Here is a 23,722-nt window from a genome sequence, read left to right on the forward strand (position 1 = left end):
AATGCATTTGAATTTGACCAGTAACTTTTCACAAATCTTAATACCAATGACATAAAAAATAGTTGAATATCGATAAATTAATTTATAGCGGACGAACTTATAACTAATAAGTTATTTGATAAAATTAGCTGTTAGATTAACTTATAAATATTAAATGATATAATAAAAATATTTTAAATTAATATTTAATTTTTTTAAAGTAAATCACAGTGATAAAATTGGAAAAACTATAAACTATACTCATAAATATTTGCTTAAAAAATAAAAAGTCTAGTCAAAAAAATAAAAAAAAATTAAGTAAATAATTTAAGAAGGATTAATATTACTCCCTCTCTAAAAAATAAAAATTTTCTTATATTAAGGATCGATGAACCATATTTGAGTTTAATTTACCACCCACACATCCACCCACCTTTTGCAGCCAATTTGTCTCTTCGCTGGTGAGGGGACAGATTGCCACCAACCCAGCTAACCAAAATCAAAACGCAGAGAGAAAAAACAAAAAATATAGAGAGAGAGAACATAACATAAACACAGAGAGAGTGAAACATAGAGAGACAGACAACATTGTGTGCTGTGTTTGTGCGCAAGGCACGGAGATCTAAATAACATCTTGGGATGGGGTGACTGACACATAAAATTCAACATAAAAAAAAAAAAAATGAAAAACAGAGAAAATAAAAAGAGCTGAACTTGTTCATCGCCGCCATTGGAAATCACAACCCAATTGTTCAAAATTTCATTTTTACTTTCTTTTTGGTGAGTTCACATCATAAATGAATTATGTTTTTTTTTTTTTGTGTGTGTGTGTGTGAGAGTTCTTTTCCTCTGCTCAATTCAGGTTTACAGTTTATTACACTGACCTTAAGTTTTTATTTTTTAATTTTCAGTTTCATCAATTTGATTTGATTCATTATGTAGTTTTTCAGTTATATGGTTTCCATCTGATTTATTATATCATCAATTCATCATAATTTTGGCTACAGTTTGAAAATGGATCATTGATTTGTATTCTTTTAATGCTTCAAAACAAAACTGTTATTATTGATTTACAAAAGTATTATAGTTTTTGTTGTTGTTGGAATTGCCGAATTCTGATGGTTGATATTTTGTCATTTTCTGTTGAATTTTTGGATGATCAGGTTGTTTGTACTCATTCAAGAATATCAGAATTTTGTTCATTCAATTTTGGAATTTGAGAAACAAAATCCAAATTTAACCGATCAGGTACTCCCTCCGGCCACAGTTATAAGCAAAAGTTCACTTTTAGATTCATTGAATATCTGGTCTATAATATTATAGACCAGATTGATTAGTTATTCAATTTTATTGTTTTTACTCCTTCAGATCAATTTGATAAAATAAAAAATCATGACTTTGATTTATCTGAAACTGAGCAATCAATAATCTTTTCATTTTGTTTGTTCCAATGGATATACACAGAAGCAGAAACTGTGATGACTTGGTTGACTTTGTAGTCAAAAGCATATTCATGTGGAGGTTTTGCTTCACTTCATGTATTTCAAGGATTGATTGAGTTCCTACAACATCAGAAGACAAAGCTGTGATGGCAAATCGGTCTCACGCAGATTCTAGGAGAATGTATTCTTGGTGGTGGGATAGCCACATAAGTCCTAAGAACTCAAAATGGCTCCAAGAAAATCTTACAGGTAATGCTTCTGATCTTTTCGACTTTGGTAATTGGTAATAGTTCTGTTTAACTTATTAACACAATTATTGAGTTGCACCTTTTATTGTTGTTTTTTTTCTTCACAAATAGTGTAGTCGCTAGAAATTCCACCCTTAAGGTGAATAAGTGGGGTGTCCGGGGTTCGAACCCTGACCCCAGCATATATAATGCAATGTCCCTACCAACTGAGCTAAGCTCACGAGGATTGTTTATTGTTGTTTTCTTATCTATCGTATAAGGGAAATTGATGTTTTGACATTAAACTTCAAAGGAAGTTTAACTGAGCATAATTTTTTTTTGCCGTCATACTTGATTACTGAGGCTGCTATATTGCCTTAAAATTATTGTGGTAGTATTTTGTGGAATGGACAATAGAAGTATATCTTATCAATGTCTGGTAAAGTGGTATAATCTGATCTATATCTGTTTAAGTTTCACTTTGGAATTTTCTGACAGTTATATGACGCACTCAAGTTGAGACTTTATAAAGCCGTTATATGAATTTTTATGGGCGCGTTTTTTTTCTTTCAAAACTGCAAGTGTGTATTTATTTACATGTATATTTTAATCATCTTTCTTATTTTCAATCTTGTTCTAAATTCTCTTCCTTTTATAGCTATAGATGTTGAAGCATGAGGAGACATGATTTATTTTGTTTTAGAAAATGTCGGTTCTTTCCTTTGGGGATAAGTTGCATTCAGTTCGTGCAGTAGTCTGTATATATGTTAAACCACGTCTGCTTCTTTTATCACAACTTAAATTATATAATTTATTAGCTATATGATTTATTAGCTTAATTTCCAAGAAGGTTATGATCATATATATATATTTTGTTATCATCCATCCTTTGTACTTATCACGATGATATCTTGTTTTGCACAGATATGGATGTCAAGGTGAAGCAAATGATTAAGCTCATTGAAGAAGATGCAGATTCCTTTGCCAGGAGAGCAGAAATGTACTATAAAAAACGCCCAGAGCTTATGAAAATGGTTGAAGAGTTTTATAGGGCATACCGAGCATTGGCTGAGAGATATGATCATGCAACTGGAGTTATCCGCCATGCCCATCGGACCATGTCTGAAGCATTTCCTAATCAAAATCCTATGATGATCACAGATGATTTTTCTGCGGTTCCGCCCATGGAGACTGAGCCACGCACGCCAGAAACACATCACCCTTCGCATGCATTTGTTGACTCAGAGGATTCAGAAAAGGATTCTCATGTTATCAAAAGAAATGGAGCGCATGGTGAAGAGCCTAATTCTTCTTTGAACAAGACAGGTTTAAGACAGCTCAACGACCTCTTCATCCCTGGAGAGCATGCAAAGTTTGCAGATGGGCATGCTAGAAGGGGGCTCAATTTTTTAGAGACACAGGAGAGTGGCGAGCAAAACAATGGAAGCCATGGCACTAAAAATCAAGTCTTGTCTGAGTCTGAACGCGTGACAAAAGCTGAAGCAGAAATTTTGGCCTTGAAAAAAGCCCTTGCCAAATTAGAAGATGAAAAGGAAGCTGGCTTGCTTCAGTATCGGCAGAGTGTTGAGAAATTGTCTAATCTTGAATCAGAAGTATCTTCTGCACTAGAGAATTCTCAAAGACTCGATGAACGAGCAAGCAAAGCAGAAGCCGAAGTTCAAGATTTGAAGGACGCAGTAATCAAATTACAGGCTGAAAGGGAAGCTAGTCTTCTTCAGTACCAGGAATGCTTGGAGAAAATAACCGATCTGGAGAAAAATATTTCTTTTGCTCAGAAGGATGCAGGAGAATTTAATGAACGTGCTACTAGAGCTGAAACTGAAGTTGAGTCGTTGAAGCAGGACCTTGCTCGAGTAGAAGCTGAAAAGGAAGCTGCCCTTGTTGAATATAAACAGTGCTTGGAGACAATATCGAAACTGGAGGAGAGATTAAAAGAATCTGAGGAGAACGCTAGAAGGATTAATGAGCAAGCTAATATAGCTGAAAATGAAATCAAGGTTTTGAAGCTGGAAGTTACTAAACTTAATGAAGAGAAGGAAGACGCTGCTCTCCGGTATCAGCAATGCTTGGAGATAATTTCCAGTTTGGAACATAAACTCTCTTGTGCTGAAGAGGAGGTGCGTAGGTTAAATTCTAAGATAGAAGAAGAGGCTGAAAAGTTACATAGTTCTGAGGAGAAGTGTGTTCTTTTGGAAACATCAAATCACGCTCTACATTCTGAATTACAGTCTTTGGCACAAAAGATGGGGTCTCAAAGTGAAGAACTTAATGAGAAGCAGAAAGAATTGAGTAAACTTTGGAGTTGCATGCAAGAGGAGAGACTGCGATTCATTGAGGCTGAAACTGCTTTCCAAACTCTTCAGCATTTGCATTCTCAATCTCAGGAAGAGCTTAGATCTCTTGCTTCTGACTTTCACAGTAAAGTGGAAATACTCGGAAATGTGGAATCACGTAAGCAGGCTCTAGAGGATGAAGTGCACAGAGTGAATGAGGAAAACAAAATTCTAAATGAGCTCAAAATTTCTTCATCTTTGTCTATAAAAACTTTGCAGGATGAGATATTGAATTTGAAAGAGACAATAGAGAAACTTGAACAGGAGGTTGAGCTGCGACTTAATGAAAGAAACGCTCTTCAGCAAGAAATTTACTGTCTTAAAGAGGAGCTTAACGATATGAATAAAAAACACGATGCTATAATCGAGGAGGTCAGGTCAGCTGACTTAGACCCTCAGTGCTTTGGCGCATCTGTGAAAAATTTGCAAGAAGAGAACTCAAAGCTGAAGGAGACATGTGAGGCCGACAAAGATGAGAAAGCAGCTCTTTTGGTAAAATTGGAAATCATGGAGAAACTTTTGGAGAAAAATTCTGTTTTAGAGAATTCCATTTCAGACTTGAATGCTGAATTGAATAGCGTCAGAGGAAAGGTAAATGTGTTGGAAGAAACATGCCAGTCGCTGCTTGTGGAGAAATCAGCTCTTGCTGCCGAGAAGGCCACCTTGTTTTCTCAATTACAAGCCACAACTGAAAAGCTGGAGAAGCTCACAGAAAATAACAACCTTTTGGAAAACTCACTATTTGATGTCAACGCTGAACTTGATGGATTAAGAGGAAAGTCCAAGATCTTAGAAGACACATGCCAGTTACTTGAACATGAGAAGTCCGGTATCTTTTCGGAGAAAGAAGCCTTATTTACACAGTTGAACACAACACACCAAACACTGAAAGATCTTGAAAAACAACACAGTGAATTGGAATTAATGCATTCGGAGCTAAAAGGAGAAAGGGAGTCTGCACTTAAAAAGGTGGAAGAGCTATTGGTTTCCCTATATTCCCAAAGGGAAGAACATTGCAGAGTTGTGAAGTTGAATGAAGATGAACTGGCGAACAAGGAATTGCAAATTCATACTATGCAAGAAGATGCAAAGTACCGGAAAGAGGAATACAATGAGGAACTGGATAGAGCTATACATTCTCACATTGAAATTTTCATCTTGCAGAAGTTTATCCAAGATTTGGAGAAAAAGAACTTTTCCCTTCTAGTCGAGTGCCAGAGTCTTTTGGAAGCGTCCAAAATGTCCGACAGAATGATTTCTAAGTTGGAGACTGAAAATATTCAAAAGAAATATGATGTGGATTCTTTGTCTGAGAAAATTAAAATACTAAGGATTGGGCTGCTTCAGGTGTTGAAGACTCTTGACATTAACGGCAAAAATTTCTTCGAAGATATGCTTGATGAAGACCAAACTCTCCTGAACCATATACATGGAAAACTTAAGGAGAGACAAAAGTCTTTTGACACAATTTTCGATGAAAGACACAACTTGGCCGTTGAGAATTCAGTTCTGATTACATTTCTTGAGCAGTTGCAACTAAAGGTAGAAAATCTTGTGACAGAAAAAGGTGCGCTTGATGAGGAGTCCAGGATACAGTCAGAGAAGTTCACTGAATTGCAAATAGAGTTCCAAAACGTATTGGAAAATAATCAGGAGTTGAAGTTGACAATAAGCAAAGGAGAAGAGAGAATGGAAGGAATGACATCTGAAATAGAGAATCTATGCAAAGAGCTATCGGACTTTGAAAAGAGCCACAGAAGCTTAAAGGAAGAAAGTTGCACGATACTTGAAGAGAAAAACTCCTTGATGGGAAGATTTAAAGATCTGGGTGAGGAGAAGGGTAACTTGGAAGAAGAAATTTGTGTCCTGTTCCATGAGAGATTAGTTCAATCTAATATATCTGTGGTTTACGAGAATATTATCTTTGAAAAACTCCGGGAACTTAGACAGTTTGGTCAGGAACTTGGTAAGCTCTGTTCTGAAAATAATAACCTTGAGGCGAGATTGAAAACAATGGCACAGAAATTAGAAAATGCAGAAATGGAAAATTCACATCTTAAAGAGTTATTTGTAAAGTCAAATGTTGAATTGGATTTAGTTGAATCTGTCAATGATCAATTGACTTGTCAGATTAGTAATGAAAGGGAAATGTTGAATCAAAAGGAAAAAGTGCTTTTGGAAACAGCCAAGACGTTTCATGCTTTACACACTGAGAAAAAAGAATTGCAACGAACGGCGGAAGATCTGAAGGTTAGATATGAGGATGCCAAGGTGAAACTTGAAGAGCAAGCAAATCAAATTTTCAAATTGTCCTCAGACAAGGATCGTCAAAATGAAGAGCTTGGATGCCTTCACGAAGCGAACCAGAAACTGGAGTCTGAAATGAAGTGCCTACACCAAGAACTTGAAGAAACTAAACTGAAGGAAAAGAAGCTAAGTCACGAAGTGCATGAACGTATGAATGAGATTGAACAATGGGAAACTCAGGCTGCAGCACTCTATGCTGAACTGCAGATTTCTGTTGTCAATGAAACACTATTTGAAGGGAAGGCCAGTGAGCTAGCTGATACATGCGAGGATCTTGAGCACACAAACAAGTCGAAAGACATGGAAAGTGAACCGCTGAAAGAATTAGTTAGCAAGTTGCAAGGTGAAAACGGGAGACTCTATGATCAATTAGCTGCTTATGTCCCAGCTATTGGTGCTTTGAATGATTGTGTAACAACTCTGGAGATGCAGACTCTTGGACATGCAAAACATGAAAAACCGGAGGTATTAACATATTATTTTAGACTTCTGTAAAATACTTATCATTTTTCAACTAAATAATACTTTATGTTGTTAGGAAGAAATGGTTTTGTTTTATTGTATAAAAACATTCTGTGCATTTGGGTTTTGACAAATGGTTGTTCTGAGTTTTATGAAGCCATCTATTTATGGAAACCCTATATTGTTAACAGAAATGTTGGCTATTGCTTCCTTTTATGTTTATGCCATGTCATTGCTTAATGATTTTGTGATAAAGCGAAATGAATTTCCTTCTTTTCAACTTATTATAACCAACTATTATTGCCTTTTTAAGGATATAATTTGATTTTATTCGTGCTATAATCACCATTTCCAGGTTAAAAATTTGGTGAATCACCAATACACTGAAAATGGTCAACATACAGATGAAGATCATACTGTTACGGCATCAGATCCACTCCTTGACTTTCAAGACCTGCAGAGGAGGATCAATGAAATTTCAGTGGCAGTTAAGAATATAAACGGAAGTTTCAAACCAAAGGAGAATGAACAGAAGATGGGGAAGTCAAGGCCAGATAATCCTGTAAGTGAGATTGAAGTACTGCCAAAAGACATAATGCTTGATCAAATATCTGAATGTTCCTCATATGGAGTAAGTAGGGGAGGAACTCTTGAATCTGATGATCATATGCTTGAGTTATGGGAAACATCTGATAAGACACAGAAGATGGCGGCAGAACCGGTAGAAAATCGTCGTCAAAGAGGAGCAGCCAAGGAAACCAACAACAAACATCCTTCAGGAGATTACTTGGTGGAAAAGGAATTGAGCGTGGACAAGTTAGAGATCTCGAGAAGATTGTCACGGCCCCGTGAAGAAGGCAACAAGAGCAAGGTTTTGGAAAGACTTGATTCTGATTCACAGAAGTTAACAAACCTTCAAATAACGATACAAGACTTGATGAAGAAAGTGGAAAGCACTGAGAAGAGCACAAAGGGGAAAGGTTCCGAGTATGAAACGGTTAAAGGGCAGCTTGAAGCTTCTCAGGAGACCGTCACAAAGTTGTTTGATGCGAACCGCAAGTTGATGAAGAATGTAGAAGAGGGTGCATTGTCTTCATCTGGAACGGCTGAATCAACGTCAGATGAGATTGGAAATGTCAGCAGGAGGAGAGTTTCAGAACAGGCGCAGAGAGGATCTGAAAAAATAGGACAACTTCAGTTGGAGGTGCAAAGACTACAGTTTCTTCTTTTGAAACTCAATGAAAGCAAAGATAAAACAAGAACGGATGATCGAAGTCCGAGAGTACGTCTGCGGGATTATCTCTATGGTGCAACAAGAACCAACCACCAAAAGAAGAAGAAATCACCGTTTTGTGCGTGTGTAAGACCACCCACCAAGGGAGATTGATTTTTACCATACTTTCTCCATATGATATGATACATTAGATTTCTTGTTTGTATATTTTCCTTTCTATAGATGCTTTAAGGCCATACAAATCATATTTTGATCCTGCTATACATTTCTGTGCCTCGTGTATTTCTAAGAGGCTAAGATGGAACTTTGCTATTTCTTTTTCTTATTTTTTTTTTATGTTAAATTTTGAATAATCCCTTCCTTTATTTCTGGTTTAGTGCATGTGTGGATATAGTGGAATATGTAAAAAGTTATTTTTTTCTGATTGGTCACTTATATCATATCAGATTTTACCTTCAAACAAGGATTTTGTTTTCACCCAACACTCCTAAATCCTAATCCAGGATTTTTTTCATTCTGTGATTTATTGTGATATTTTGATAGTACTTGAATATAAGTGTGTAACTTAATAATGTTGAAATTTTTGTTTCTTTGTGTTCTTGTGAAGGTTATTGATGTGAATACCTATAGTCAGAAATGCTCTGAGGTTAGGTCTTAGCCCTTTCTTCTGATACGTGAATAATCCCCCTATATATAGAGAATAAGGTGGAGTAGTGGCTGAGTCCACCTCTCCCATGTTTTACTAATTAATCTCCCCTGTTCTCTCAAGGGCGGTTCCACATTTTCCTCCTATTGGGTGTCATCGCCTTGTCAGCTATCAATCAGCTCCACGTCATACTAGCCTAGTGCTTATCCGGGCGAGGCCGAGCATAGTCTAGTGGGCTGACTTACACATTGGGTCGCGCCCCCTATAACCCAAACGATCTCTAATTGGCCCTAGAGATAGTATGACAGTACACTTTGCACTGTAATGATTTAAACTCGAAAACTGATGATCAGTAACCTTCTTTAATCAGTTCCAGTTCCAGTTCCACAACCTTTTCAAAGGGCATTTTTAATTTTCATGGTAAATGCTTTAAACTTGAAGAGGTTAACAACCATATTGTTGCATAATAAGGACTCAACAATCTATGTAGTATATTTCTTCCAACTTAGGAAATAGTATGCAAGTTGAGAAAATTGAAGACTCAATACATATTTCATTTCCCTATGGCTCTAAATATTTAGTGGCATGATTCACAAACTCTCATGCCACATATTGTAATAATAATATACTAATAATACATAACTGAGAAGAAAACAAGTAATCTTCTGAGCTCCTTAAAGTATCCATAGATATATAGTTTAGACATTGTTCCAACCCTCTGATTCATCTCTTTTGGGATTTGTTTTGCTTGAATGGAGCACAAAGTTACATGCTCTAACAGCCTCTTGCACTGTAAGATAGATCCAATTTCCACCTGTGTCCTTTTGGAAGTTGGATTTATTTAGTTTCTTCATCACCTCACTTCCAGGATTGACCAAAACAAGCTACAATCATAGAAATGGAAATATTTCAAGATCAAAAAACAATGCTACAATGAATAGTCTATAAGAAAATTTTGGTTCATGATTAGTAAATGATATGAGAGAAAGAATTACTTGTTGCTCTCTTCTTTCAGCGATCTTCTTAATCTCTTCAAGCATGCTTATTCCACTTGTATCAATGTTTCCAACAGCTGCCAATAAAATTACACTGCAAGTTAGACTGAAAATTCAAATAATCATGTTTTCATTAACTGCATAATGATTTTACATTTTGTATTTATTTGTACATATTGTATTCCGCCCGTTAATCAAGTCGATTAGGTATAGCATAATCTATTTAAATGCTTCAGTTACTGTACTATTCTCTCTGTGACAAAATATAAACAAAATTCACCTTTTTAGGTTCATTGTATCTGGTCTATAATATAGACCAGATACATTTATTATATTTTCGAAATAATACTCACCGCTCATATCCATTATAATATACTTCAAACTTTATAGACCAGATACATTTATTATATTTTCGAAATAATACTCACCGCTCATATCCATTATAATATACTTCAAACTTGTTTCCCCTGTAGATTTAATTCTGTCTTCCTCTTCATCAATCCACCTTGAGATCCTATAAAAAATAACAGTTTTCTTGTGTGTCAAGTTATTCTAGGCCATGAAATTTTACATGCTAGATAAAAATATCCAACTTTTCAGGTAGCTCACCTTTCTCTTAAATAGCTTGCATTGGCAAAGTAAATTGGTGCATCAATCTTTAAAATTAGGATTCCAGGAACACGATTTGCATTTGAATAATGCTCAATGTTTCTGTATATTATAGAGTTTGGAATGTTTCCCAAAACAAATGTTCTTGGTCTTGCAATAAACAGCAGTAACCGAAGTACTGATATAGCAACCTAAATATGCATAAGAAAACACATTAATTTCATAAACTTGTATATCAGCAGACTCAAAAGTGAGTAACATAAGAAGTGTGAGAACAAAGAGATCATTGATACATACCGCTATGACTAAGCCAATTTCAACACTGCCAAAAACAACACCGATATATGCGCTAATGCAGACGACAAAATCAAATTTATCAACCTTCCACAGATGGATGGCTGCTTCATAATCTATAAGTCCAAGCATTGCAGATACAATTATGGCTGATAGTACCACCAGAGGAGTGTAATAGAACAAAGGTGTCAAAAATAACAGTGTCAACATGACTGCAATTGACATCACAATGTTGGATGCTGCAGTCTTGCATCCAGCATTGTAGTTCACTGCCGAACGCGAAAATGGCCCTGAAAGAGTCATAATTTTTTATACCATTAATGCCAGGAATTGATGTAGAAAAGGTATATGTTTTTGTTAACATTTGGTGATGATGTTTACCTGTTGTGAGGTAGCAAGAGGTGAAAGAACCAACTATGTTCATGGTTCCAATAGCTATCATCTCTTTGTTTCCATCAATATTGTAATTTTTATACATTGCAAAGCTTCTTCCTACAGCTATTCCTTCCTGAACAATATCATCAACATTCATCATTCAAGATCCTGTTGAAATCTTACATTAACCAAATTAGCATATCTAGGACTCTGTGTATTGTATTTGTGTTTTGACAGTTAATTGGAAGAAAGACATTTCACATGCGACCGTTTGGGCGAGCTAAATGAATCATTTTATGACATGTCCATAAGCTTCTTCTGGCTTATTTCTATAAGTTCTACATAACAGCTTACGAAAACAGTTTGACTTTATATGATAAGTGATTTGGCTTATTTCTATAAGTTATACATGATATGACTACTGGCAGGATCAACAAGGTAACATCCATTATTGACTCTACGCATAATGCAAGTTTTGCGCTCACAAAAAGAGAGCAAAACAGACAATTGAGCAAACATAATTTTAGACAACCGTTAATAGCTTATGAAAACAGTTTATAATTCATAGAAAAGTAGTTTGACTCTATACAATAAATGATTATGCCATAAGAACTTAATAAGCACCAAATTAAGTTGTTTATCAAAATAGACAGAAAGACAATGCTTTATGACTATTGATGAAGGTCATGTGATCTGGTGTGCATTTAAGTAATTTTGTCCCTTGAAGACACAATTTGACTTATGTGCAAATAATTGTCATCAAATGAGGAGGACCATATGATAGAATTTGACACACACAAAAAAAGTTCCACTAAAATATAAAGTTAGTTATTTCCTTGTCTAGTTTCCTTTTATTATTATTCTTTGGTAAAAGGATGTGACATTTTAGAGTTGGGGTGTGTCTTTATTATGTTGTTCACACATGTTAAGTCACATGTCACATGTTACATGTGTAACAAAGTGTATTAGACAATAAAGGAAATATTGAATTTGAAGGGAGATATATAGTACTTACTGCAAGAGCAATAATGCCAACAATAAGTCCAGTTTTGATAGCTGTGGTCATATATGGTGACACAAACACCAATTCTGTGAGTGATGGTGGATTTAGTCCTTTTTTCAATTCTCCTATCTGAAAATTTAAACAACATGTGCATGCCAATCAGAATCAGATCCTTACCTTTTTCTATAGATAATTCCTCAAAAATAGAAAAATAATAGTAGCATTTTACTTGGTGCATGTTTAATATCAAGATCAAGATGCACTTTCAACAATCACGGATTAGAATTCATTACTGTCAAAAAAATTTATAGTAATCAATTTCAGCCATTCAATTCAGATTGGATGGCCCATTGCTATAACTGCATGACGCGGTTATAGCTGCATCATGAAGTGTAATGTACTATAATAAAAGATTTTTTAATTATTATTTGTTTACAATAAAAGATTTTTGAATTTGATGAATTATTAGTGTGGAGTATATGTGGTGATGGTTTTAGAAGAATGATTCATGAGCATGTCCTACAGGATAAGAATACTCATTGAACATGGGTGCTATCGGTTGGACCCAATACCACTCAAACACTGTTTGGTTATGTGCTTTGAATAAGTGCGTTGTGACAAAGATATACTATGCAAATTCATTAAATATAATTTATACATAATAATTTGATAAAATCATTTTTTTTTTTGGTAACTAATCATTTTTTTTGTTAAATAATCTTGAAGGACGGTAAAGAAAAACAAACCATACTAAGAGAAATATTATTTCGGCACATAAAAACTCGCATAAAATACATTTGAGCTAACGTGTCTTACACCTGAAATGACATAAAATAATAATAATAATCAAAGAAATGCTGACTCACCACTTGAACGCCGTGGTTCTCTGCGTGAGTGAAATAAACCAACATGCTTCCCAATATAACGGATGCCAACGGCGTCATTGCTGACACCCAAAAGAACTTTGGTTGTTTTTTGCTCTGCATTTCAATTAACGTCACAAATTAACCACCTTTACATCAATTCAAATTTCTTTTTTTTTTTTTTTTTTTACAAAACATCAATTTCAATTTTAAAGGGTAAATGATAGATGGAATAGTAATTTTATACTTTTTTATCATATATTAATAGTAATTTATAGGATACAGTATGATACTATACTAGCTAGCTACTTTTGTCATGGCTGCATGAACAAATGATATAAATATAATTAACGTCAATTGCAGCTGAAAAAATTTGTTGACTTTAATCTAAATTATCACTAAAAGTAACTAGCTAGGGAAGAAATTGATCTCAATCAAAGCTGATTTTAAATTCCATTTCCAGAGACATCTAGCAAAATAATTAATGCAAGCTAGGAAAAAGAAATGACAAGGTTAGATGTATCTAATTAATTTAATCTGTTCCTAGTCATAGTCACGGCTCTTGATGTAAACATATGGTTTTTGGGGGAGAAGGTTGAGCAACCAAAGAAATCTAGATCATGCAAGTTTTCAAATGGAATTGATAATATATATTAGTAATTAATTAATACTTTTGTAAGCTTGCACTGATATTTTTTTACATATATTAAAAAATTGAATAGGCCCCCATGAGCTTAGCTCATTTGGTAAGGGACGTCGCATATTATATGCAGTAGTTGAAATTCGATCCGCGAACACCTCATTTATCCATCTTAAGGGTGGAGTTTCTAACCACTAGACTACTGAAAAAAAATTAAATAGTAAATATTATAGTTTATAGTTTATGCAAATGAATATGTGTCAGGTAGGTAGTACTTACGAAGTATCTTGTGACAAGGAGAAAGAAAATGAAGCAAAATCCCAACACTGCGCTTTCCCACCTCCACTGAATAACCAAATAAATAAATAAGGAAACAAATTTTTGATTGGAGTCAAAATCTAAGTCAGAGACGTTACATGACATCCTACCAAATTTAATTAAACTTAATTTAAAACTTGAGAACTACTTTTTTTTTTTGTGCTCTCTAGTAGCTATAATTTTGCTTTTTAAGTTAAATAAGTTAGTCATGGTTCAAACTCGTTATCTGCATATTATATGCAATGTTTTACCTGTTCAGTTTGCTCGCGATGACAAAATTTGATAAATATATATCCTACTTGACAATAATGTAACTTAATAACTAAGTAAATAATTTCTCAAAAAAAAAACTAAGTAAAAAATGTAACTTGTAAAGTACTCCCTCCGTCCCAAAATATAAGGGAAAATTGGTCAACTAAAGTTGATGTATCTAGTCCAAATTTTTAACCAAATATATTAACTTTCTTTGACCAATTTTCCCATATATTTTGGGACAGAGTAGTATAGAATTATACGTACGTGATGAGTTTGGGTAAAAACAGAGCGCATGACTGATACAAGATCAGCAGCATGGGTGAAATGTTCAAGTCCTAGTATCGATTTCAGCTGCTGCAGACACACCACCGTGGCTGCTCCTCCCATGAATCCTACTATAGTTGCATGTGACAGGAAATCCACTATAAACCCTAACCTGCACCACCACTTCTTATATATATTATTACCATCAATAATATTATAGGAAATTCAGATATAACTATCTATCTCATACTCAAGAATTGATTTATTTAATAATTTCTAATTTTACGGTTCAATTAATAAATTTAATAGACGCTAAAACTTCTCTCAAGCGGGGAGAGTGTAATTTTAGAAGTGGTTGAAGAAGAAGATGAGAAGGAAATCCATGGTTCAAACTTCTCTTAAGTGAAGGAAGTGTAATTTTATTTAGAAAAAAGTGTAGATTTTATTAAGGGAGAAAAATATAGCTTTTAATATAAGAAGGGAGAAAAATATAATTTAAAATTCTCTCGAGTGAGGAGGGAACTGAGAATAAAAAATTTCTCTAACATGATTGATTAGTGATTATAATTGGTGCTGCAACACTCTTGGTAGGTCTCTACTAAAGAAAAGTTTTTAATTAGAATATGATATCAGATTTTTAGCTTGGGTTTATTTGTTCAAGGTCATACTATGATATGACCTTTTGATATTAAAACAATCGAATACGAAGCCACGGCTTTGAAGCACACCGTAGCCGTTATTTTTGTCTAATGTCTTTGAAAGAATCATCTTTAAAAGTAATTTTCAACGGATTATGAATGCGATAACTAATGATTGTATGTATAAAAATGAGCTAAAGTACTCTGTTATCCATATGTACACTCATTCTCTCTTTGAATGCTAGGTGTACAACATATTTTTCATTTAAAGATAAACCAATAAACTCACTCATAATCTTGCTCGAGCGTCTGAGTTATGGTCTAGCCATAATATTTTTTATCATCTCCTAGTTGTATCATTTTTATTATTTTTGAAAAAATGCAATGGATTACCTTACTTAAAAAGAGGGAGAGAGAGAAAATATATTGTTGTATATATAAAGATCTTATAGGAGATGAGAGTATAATCTATCTACTCTTATAATAATTACTTATATGTGATGTGAAATGAGGAGAATCTCATTGCATAGTGCAAAGTGGCAATATCTTTCTACAAGACAAAACACAAAAAGGAGGCAGAAAATATTGCCATGCCTTTGGGATATAAAAATATTCTTAACTTTTCCATATTCCTATTATTTTATTTATTTTTCCGTATCCAGTAACATAGTAACATTTGATAATCTCAATAGTAATTTACTTTATTCATTCAAAAAACAAAAAAAAAGTAATTTACTTCATGACAAGTGACAACATATTACTTTATTTAGACACATTACTACTTTTCAATGATCTTTAGAGGTGTATTAATTAATTATTAGTTATTGATTTGTAGAATTTGTTACCTAAAGAGACCCAATGAAGCTTGCAAAACCCCAGCAAAGAATGTAGCTGTGAAAGCAAGGTGGAGAAAAAGCTTTGGGTTTTCATTAGGATTAACCACATTTCCCAACATGGAACCCATCAAAAGAGATCCAACTGCCACTGTTCCAACTGCCAAATCCCTTGAACTACCCATCATAGCATAAATCAAAGGTGGTATAAAACTCGAATCTACACAATATGAATAAATAGTCATAACATATATAAATATTTAATTATGCATGAATAGGGCTGCGTTGATAAAAAAAAAAGTTAAATTAGCAAGATATATACTCCCTCCGAATACAATTAGTAATGTATTGGTCAATAATATAGACTGGATACATTATTTTTTTAATAAACCTAAAAAGTGATTTTTGCTTATAATTATATCCGGAGGGAGTATATGTCTTGAAGAAAAAGGTTATATCAACCTCAAAAAATTAACATCAAATATGAACTCTTATAAATCTAGTAAATTTTTTGAAACGGCAGTATTTCTTCTTCATCGGGATATGAATTCGAGTCATTTACGTCTTAAATCTTTAACCCTTAATTCAAATCAGTTGAGTTACTCACTCACCTATTATTTAGTAAATTTTAATAAAATATTATATCTACTTCTCATTTTTTAGTTATACAATTTATTTTCTTGCTAAAAATTATAAAGATTCATCATTATACATTTTTTTTGAGGTACATATTAGAATATCTCAAAAAAAAAACATGAATTCTCAATCTTTAGATTCTCTCAATAAATCTAGCAACAAAATATTTTGGACAAATTTTATTTTTTCAATAATTTATATTATTGATTAGTAAAAAAAAAATATTACAATGTTGTTTTTAATGATATGAGATAGTTTTGTTTTCGTAAAAAAATGTTTGAAAAATCAAAACAAATAATCCAACTAGTCAAACTGTCTGAACTAACACTCTATACTGGTTTGACAACCGGTTTGGTTTTGAAAACATTTTGTTACGAATTTTAGTAATAATTTTATTTAGTAAAAAAAATCAAGTATTATGGATAATTAAATTAATGAATTAACACTAATAATAATACTCACATAGTCCAAGAATTGGGGGGAGGTTGGCAAGTTTGGCATAGCTAATGCCTTGAGGAATAGCCAAACTAGCAATAGTGATGCCAGCTATGAGATCAGATTTCAAGAACTGAAAAGTGTAACTTGGTGCCCATTCAAATATAGGGAAGAAATATTGAAGACCAAGCACAAACTTTTTAGAAGCTGGTTGATTCTTAAACCTCCTCAAAGGATCATCTGGAAAGAAAGTTTCTTTCATTGAATACTTCAAAGATTTCAAAAATGGTTGAGGAGGTGGAATTTCCACACGTTGCACATGATTCTCATCAACGTTGTTCATTCCCGAACAAGGGTAATCATAGTCTACGTTACCCATAGTCGATTCTTGAGCTGGATGCTGAGTTTAAAAAAAATAAATTATATATGAACAATTTAAATAATTATATAAAATTATGCTACTTATATGTGTGTGTGCCTATTTTTATTATGATTATGGTATCATATACTTTTGAATGTGCTACAATTAAAACATATATTGTGAACAATATTTGTTGACTCAATAAGCACGGTTGAATTAAGTGATTGAGAATTGAGAGGAACTAGAAAGGGCTAAAGGAACAAGTGAGGAGCTATAATGAAGGGTGATAAGGTGGTGTTGAGATACATGGTTATTCTTGATAACATGGCTTTATATAATGGTTTTTATGAGCAATATTTGGGTATTATTATCATTTTTATTTTGAGTTAATTATGTTGAAATTTTTAGTGGGTAGGAGGGTCCACGTCTAGAAATCATGTAAAGGTTGTTAGTGGGGAGGATACCCAAACATCCCACATTTGTATTCTTTGAATAGGATTGGGAATATTTTTGGACATGCCACCTAGTGGCTATTTTCTACTTTGTAATATGGGTGATCAATTTTATACTAATACCTCTCTATCTATCTATCTTATATCTATCTATCTATCTATCTATCTATATATATATATATATATATATATATATATATATATATATATATATATATATATATATATATATATATATATATATATATATATATATATATATATATGGGCAGCCCTAATATGGTCCCCCAATTTTTGAGTCCACCGGTGGACCTCTTAATTTGACCTGCTATAGCAGGTTTCACTATTTTATTGGTTGTGGGTCCCATAAAAGCAGAAGAATAATTCAAAAAAAACATATTTTTAAGTGAGAGTGGATGTTACAATTTTGTCCTTATAACTAAATTTTAGATCTAAAATCAAATTCATCTCCATCCTTTGAAGAAAGGACCGTATGATTCTGAAACGGTGAAGTGGCAGTGATTTCGAGTTTCTTTTTCTTCTTCTTCTTGTTCCGATTCTACCTCTTACAGTTTTTATTTTGGTTGTTTTGGGTAGTGATGGTGAAGGATTGTGGTGTTGTTTTTGCAAGAACATGTATATTTTGATTTATTTTTTTCCTTTAATCTCTTCTCCTTCATCCAGCCACTGGATCTAAGAACATTTTTTTTTCTTCTTCAACAACTTAAGAAAGCTTTTGTTTCAAATATTTGCTGATCTTATTGAGAAAACATTTGATTTGGCTTATTCTACTAATCTGAGTTCAAATTTAAAACCTAAACCCCCAAATTTCTATGTTTATCAAAGAATAAAAAAGCCGGCGATTTGGAAATTGGCGAGAAGAAGCGGAGCGTTGATTGAGCACGATAAAGACTATGACCGGTGGTTTCAAGATGAAGATGAAGCATTTTTTGTTATTTTTTTTTTCTTTTGTACAAATTTTTAATTTGTTTTCCCTTTAAATATGCGACAGGAAGCTTGTCATGATAGTTGGGGTTAATTAAATATTTGTGATATATTGATATGTAATTCTCAATGATAAAAAGGGGTGCATATTAAAGGGAAAAAACAAATGAAATCAAAATATACATGTTCTTGCCTTGTTTGATTTAAATATGCTAGATTGCAAAAAGAATTAAATTAATAAGTACAATTGATTATTCAATAGCAAAATTGAAAAAAAAAAAAAGAAGAAATAAAAATTTCCAGTTGAGAAGCATACGGTGGTGGTTCTTCAAAGGATGGAGATGAATTGGATTTAAGACTCAGTTACAAGGACATAATTGTAACATCCACTCTCACTTAAAAAATATGTTTTTTTTTTTAAAAAAATTCAGCTTTTGTAGGACCCACAAACCTATAAAATAGTAAAACATGTTATAGCTGGTCAAATTAAGAGGTCCACCGGTGGACCTAAAAATTTGAGGACCATAATAGGGCTGCCCTATATATATATATATATATATATATATAGGGGAGGGATCAAATTACACCGGTGTAATATTAGAGTAATGTTACACCGCTCAATAACGCTTCAACGAATACAAATTTTACAAAATCCACCGTTGGATTGAAAGTTTATATCATTTAGATCATTCATGTTCAATTTTACATAAATCTAAAATCGTTTGATATGTTATTGAGACCGATCAAGATTAGCGCTTTATGTGTTTTTATTGAATACCGTTAAGCTTGATCAATCTCAATAACATATCAAATGATTTTAGATTTTTATAGAATTGAACATGAATGATCTATATGATATAAACTTTCAATCCAACGGTGGATTTTGTAAAATTTATATTCGTTGAAGCGTTATTGAGCGGTGTAACATTACTCAAATGTTACACCAGTGTAATTTGATCCCTCCCCATATATATATAAACAAATTTTGAGCTTTTAGATTAATTTATATTATAGACTTGATACAATAAATTATTGAATTAATTATTAAATAATCTAAAAAAATAAAACTTTGCTTATATATAAGATTAGAAAGAATAAATGAAATTTTCAGCTACTTAATAGAGGCATCACAATTTATATGCATTGGCAGGAATTTATCTTCTTTTTTTCCTTTGTTGGATAGCCTAGTGGGGAAGAACTACATCTTTATAGTAGATAATTAAGTGAGATGTACGTGGTTCGAACTTCGACTTTTGTATATAAATATGACATTCTACCAACTAAACTAAACTCACATGGATAATGAAATATATATATATATATACTCCGCCCATATTATAAGAAGAAAAAAAATCACTTTTTCTTGTCTCAAATTATAAGCAAAAGTAATTTACTTTTATCATTTTCAAGGTTTACTTTTACTTATTCTCATAAAATTTAATGCAAATTGCATTTAATTTACTCTCTCTTATTTTTCTCATAATCAATAACCAATAAAAATTCTTTTTACATATTCCAATAAAACTTATTTCAAGAAAAACACTAAAAATCATACTTTAAATTATCATATTCAACTTTTCTTAATAAGTGTGAAAACTTTGTTTTTGCTTATAGGAAAGAGGGATAGATGAGTAGGAGTATTTGAATTAATAAATTACATCATTCATTAAAATTAATAAATAATACATTTTACACGATGTAAAACGATTTTGTTTGTAGATAATGAAAAAAAACCATCAGTCCCATAAAGATTACTAATACTACATTTTACACGGAGTAGTAATAATTTGGGTAACAAACAATGTGTGGAAGCAAAATCAATGAAGCTCACGCATCTTGTTTGAGTTTGAAATTTGGTGAATCCTAGCAAATAGTAGCAATCATTGAACCAATTCAGCCCCCAATTAAGTGACGTGGAATAGGAAATTTAAGAAATGTGTTTGACGACAGGGTTAGGTGAATTTGTCAATTTTATGTCCATGATTTTCTTTTTCAATAAATAAATTAATTAATTAAAGGAGTTTTTTTTTATTATACATAAAAAACATTTTGTTTATGTTTTAAAACAATGAGTACGTTTAGTCAAAAGATAAAAAAAAAAAAAAAAAACAATGAGTACGTATTTTATAATTGAAGATACTATATATAATTGAAAAATAAGAATTTATAATAAAATTAATGATAAAGTGGATAATTTTTTGATATATAAACATACATCAATAAAATGATATTTTTAATTTGTCTGTGTAGTATTTTTTTTCCAGACAAAACATACCACAACATAAACAAGTTTGTTGGATTTTTGTATGTTGGCTACATTTTGCAAAAACATATTTTAGTCAAGTGTTGAGACATATGTGCATACATCAAGTGTTGAGACAGATGTGCGTACACATTGGAACAACACCTATATATCTGACTACGCACCAGCTAGCGTTTTTATTTTCTACTCAATCTTTCGAAGATTTGATTGAAGAATTGTTTCGTGGTTTCTTACACAACAAGGCGCACGTGATCAATGTGTTTCAGAAGACAGCTGAACCCTAGTTCTATTTTCTAAAGGAATTATATTTTTAGAAAATATATTTTTGTGATTCAAAAATATAACTATTATTTTCAAAATTATATCTACTGCTGCCGCAATTCTGGAAGCCCTAATTTTGTCTTGAAGCCCAAGTCGTTCTACTACTATAAATACGAAGGCAAGCATATGGTTTCAAGCATCTAAAACCGAGTTATTACAAAGCGTGAGTCTTAGTGGTTTTAGAGTGTTAATTGTGAGCCTTTCTTGTATCCCATTGATGCAAGCTTAGGACCTGTGTTTTATTGAGTTGTAATTGTGAACTTCTCCTAAGCTTTGAAGTACGGAGATTGTTCTAGTGTTATGTGTGATTTGCTCGTAAGCTTTCAAGCAAGAGTAAATCTTAGTTTCATAGGAGTGTGTCTCCACCATTCGTGATCAATTGAGTTGATAACAACGCTGAGTGTGTTGTTAAGGTGGGAATTGGGACGAGGTCTCATATCTAGGAGTTCTTAGGTAGAAGTTGCATTGGGTAGTGATTAAGTGAGGAGTTGTAAACGGGTGAGTTTAGCTTCAAAGTAATACTGCTGATAGTGGACTTCATTCCTGGATTGGTATCCCCTAGAGTAGGCTGTTAGGCTGAACTAGGTTAACAACTCTGGTGTGTTATTTACGTTACTGTCTTTATTATTTGTGTTCTGTGTATAGACAACTGTTGGCGCACCTTGGTCAACATCTGTCTACTACGTGAACGACAAGTGTTGACACAATTTCATCAACACCTGTCTTCTGTGTGTCAGGAATTACAATGTCCTAGAGGCACAACAGAGTATGGCCTGTAAATCTGTTAGGTTCAGTCGATCAAAGGTCTTCAACAATTTACCTACATCTGTCCATCAGAAAAACTGTCTAGTAGAAGGTTCTAGGGTCCAAAAACCCTAATTCTCTTATTATAAAGTTTATTTCACGGTCTATATATGCTAAGGAATTTGTATATAATATCATTCTAACCTAGTACTCTCACTTTCAATATAAACTGACTTGACCGTTGAAGTGTATGCAAATACGCTCATCGTTTCCAATAACTAATTTGTAGATCTTGCTTAAGGTCTTACTTACCACTATCATCGATTGTCCAACTTATCACCACTGTTGATGGTCCTACCGACCATTGTGGTCAGCAAACACCATTGTGAACACAGTTATGGTAAGAACGCTTTGTATTTTTTAAATTGTCCAACATTCATAACTTAAGGAAACAAAATCAAATGAAAAAACTTAAAAGACCAAATTATATACTTAAGAGACAAAAAAAATTGACCAAACTGAAACTTAAAATCAAGTGACAAAAAATATAAATTAGTTTTTTTTATTTTTTTGGAGATCAAATAGCCTAATATGGACAAGTGAACGAGTTGAGATCCTCTTCATTTTATTTTTTATTTTTTTTATTTTCTCAATTATTATATGGTTTTAGAAATTATAATGCAAAAGTGGAAGTTTAAGATCCTCTTGATTTTGTATTTTATATTAAATGAGCTTAGGGATGGCAAAAAAAACCCAAACCCGAGAGACCCACCCGAACCCAAACCCAAGTCAACGGGCGAAACCCGATTTGACTGGGTTTGGGTTTGGGTTCGGGTGACACCCAAAAATATGAGTGTGGGTTTGGTATTAGTCAAACCCACACCCGAAACCCATACACCCACCCGAAATATTTTATAATTACCTAATTACCCCCATAATCTCCCTCAATTTCCTTGGAAGACCTTAAATTTTAGTTGTAATTTAATTTCTTGAAAGTCTATGTTGTATTTTCTTGAAAGTCTATGTTTGAATTTTCTTGGAAGACCTTAATTTTAGTTGTAATTTAATTCAAAGTCTATGTTGGAATTTAATTTCTTAAATTTGCAAATTATTTTCAAATATGATGCGGGTTTGAGTTTGGGTGGAAAAAACCCGAACCCAATGGGTGTGGGCGTGGGTGTTGTTTTGCCACCCGAACAGTTTTTGGGTTTGGGTTTGGGTTTGGGTGATGATTTCGGGTGTGGGTTTGGTAAGTGTCAAACCCGCACCCATGGGCACCCGTTGCCATCCCTAAATGAGCTTATATACCTTAAAATATTTTAAAAATTGAAAAATAGAATAAATGAAAACAATAAAAAATAGAAAGGATCCTAACTTCAAATGAAAACTTCTTAAATATATATTAAGAAAAAAATTTCAATCCAATATTAAAGTTCTATGTTAGAACTTCTGCACATCAATATTTTGCAGCTACTAGCTAATTGAGTTATATTAATGATATATATTTGCAGTATAGTAAAAACTTTTAAGTTACCAAAGATATTATAGGAAGTAGGGGAGTATTTTTTTTTTTGGGCATATTATTATATTTCTACTTTATTCAAGAAAAGATAGAATGTAGAAAAGCATGTGTTAAAATATATGTTGACGTATGTATTGTTCAGAAAGGCACTATAAAATTAATGAATTAAAAAGTGCTTACAAAATTTGTTGTTATTGGCATTAAAATTATCCCAGGCCGGTATATCCCAACGATCCTCTAAGATTTTACTTGAGAGATTCGACGTTGAAGCTACATGCACACCAAAACTGATATTTTGTATATCT

At 33.0% G+C, this 23,722-nt stretch overlaps 2 protein-coding genes across 3 annotated transcripts; one reads left to right on the plus strand and one right to left on the minus strand.

Annotated features, from left to right (window-relative positions):
- Nucleotides 1-356: 356 nt before the first annotated feature.
- Nucleotides 357-8,468, plus strand: LOC123902568 (protein NETWORKED 1D-like). Of its 2 annotated transcripts, XM_045952333.1 has the most exons (6): nucleotides 396-759; nucleotides 1,143-1,227; nucleotides 1,444-1,670; nucleotides 2,573-6,774; nucleotides 7,127-7,153; nucleotides 7,187-8,468. In XM_045952333.1, the coding sequence occupies exons 3-6, from the start codon at nucleotides 1,568-1,570 to the stop codon at nucleotides 8,156-8,158; spliced, it is 5,304 nt and encodes a 1,767-aa protein (XP_045808289.1). In that variant the 5' UTR covers nucleotides 396-759; nucleotides 1,143-1,227; nucleotides 1,444-1,567; the 3' UTR covers nucleotides 8,159-8,468. The 2 variants fall into 2 exon arrangements, with proteins under 2 accessions (XP_045808288.1, XP_045808289.1); XM_045952332.1 differs by having other exon boundaries at nucleotides 357-759; nucleotides 7,127-8,468.
- A 559-nt stretch (nucleotides 8,469-9,027) lies between these two features.
- Nucleotides 9,028-17,488, minus strand: LOC123924778 (sulfate transporter 3.1-like). The gene is made up of 12 exons (XM_045977752.1): nucleotides 16,837-17,488; nucleotides 15,751-15,958; nucleotides 14,268-14,439; nucleotides 13,710-13,775; nucleotides 12,794-12,907; nucleotides 11,940-12,056; nucleotides 10,931-11,057; nucleotides 10,553-10,839; nucleotides 10,256-10,446; nucleotides 10,075-10,160; nucleotides 9,647-9,723; nucleotides 9,028-9,535 (listed from the first exon to the last, which is right to left on the minus strand). The coding sequence occupies exons 1-12, from the start codon at nucleotides 17,186-17,188 to the stop codon at nucleotides 9,350-9,352; spliced, it is 1,983 nt and encodes a 660-aa protein (XP_045833708.1). The 5' UTR covers nucleotides 17,189-17,488; the 3' UTR covers nucleotides 9,028-9,349.
- Nucleotides 17,489-23,722: the final 6,234 nt, after the last annotated feature.

The sequence above is a fragment of the Trifolium pratense genome, linkage group LG1, assembly GCF_020283565.1.
Source record: "Trifolium pratense cultivar HEN17-A07 linkage group LG1, ARS_RC_1.1, whole genome shotgun sequence".
Classification (NCBI taxonomy): Eukaryota; Viridiplantae; Streptophyta; class Magnoliopsida; order Fabales; family Fabaceae; genus Trifolium; species Trifolium pratense.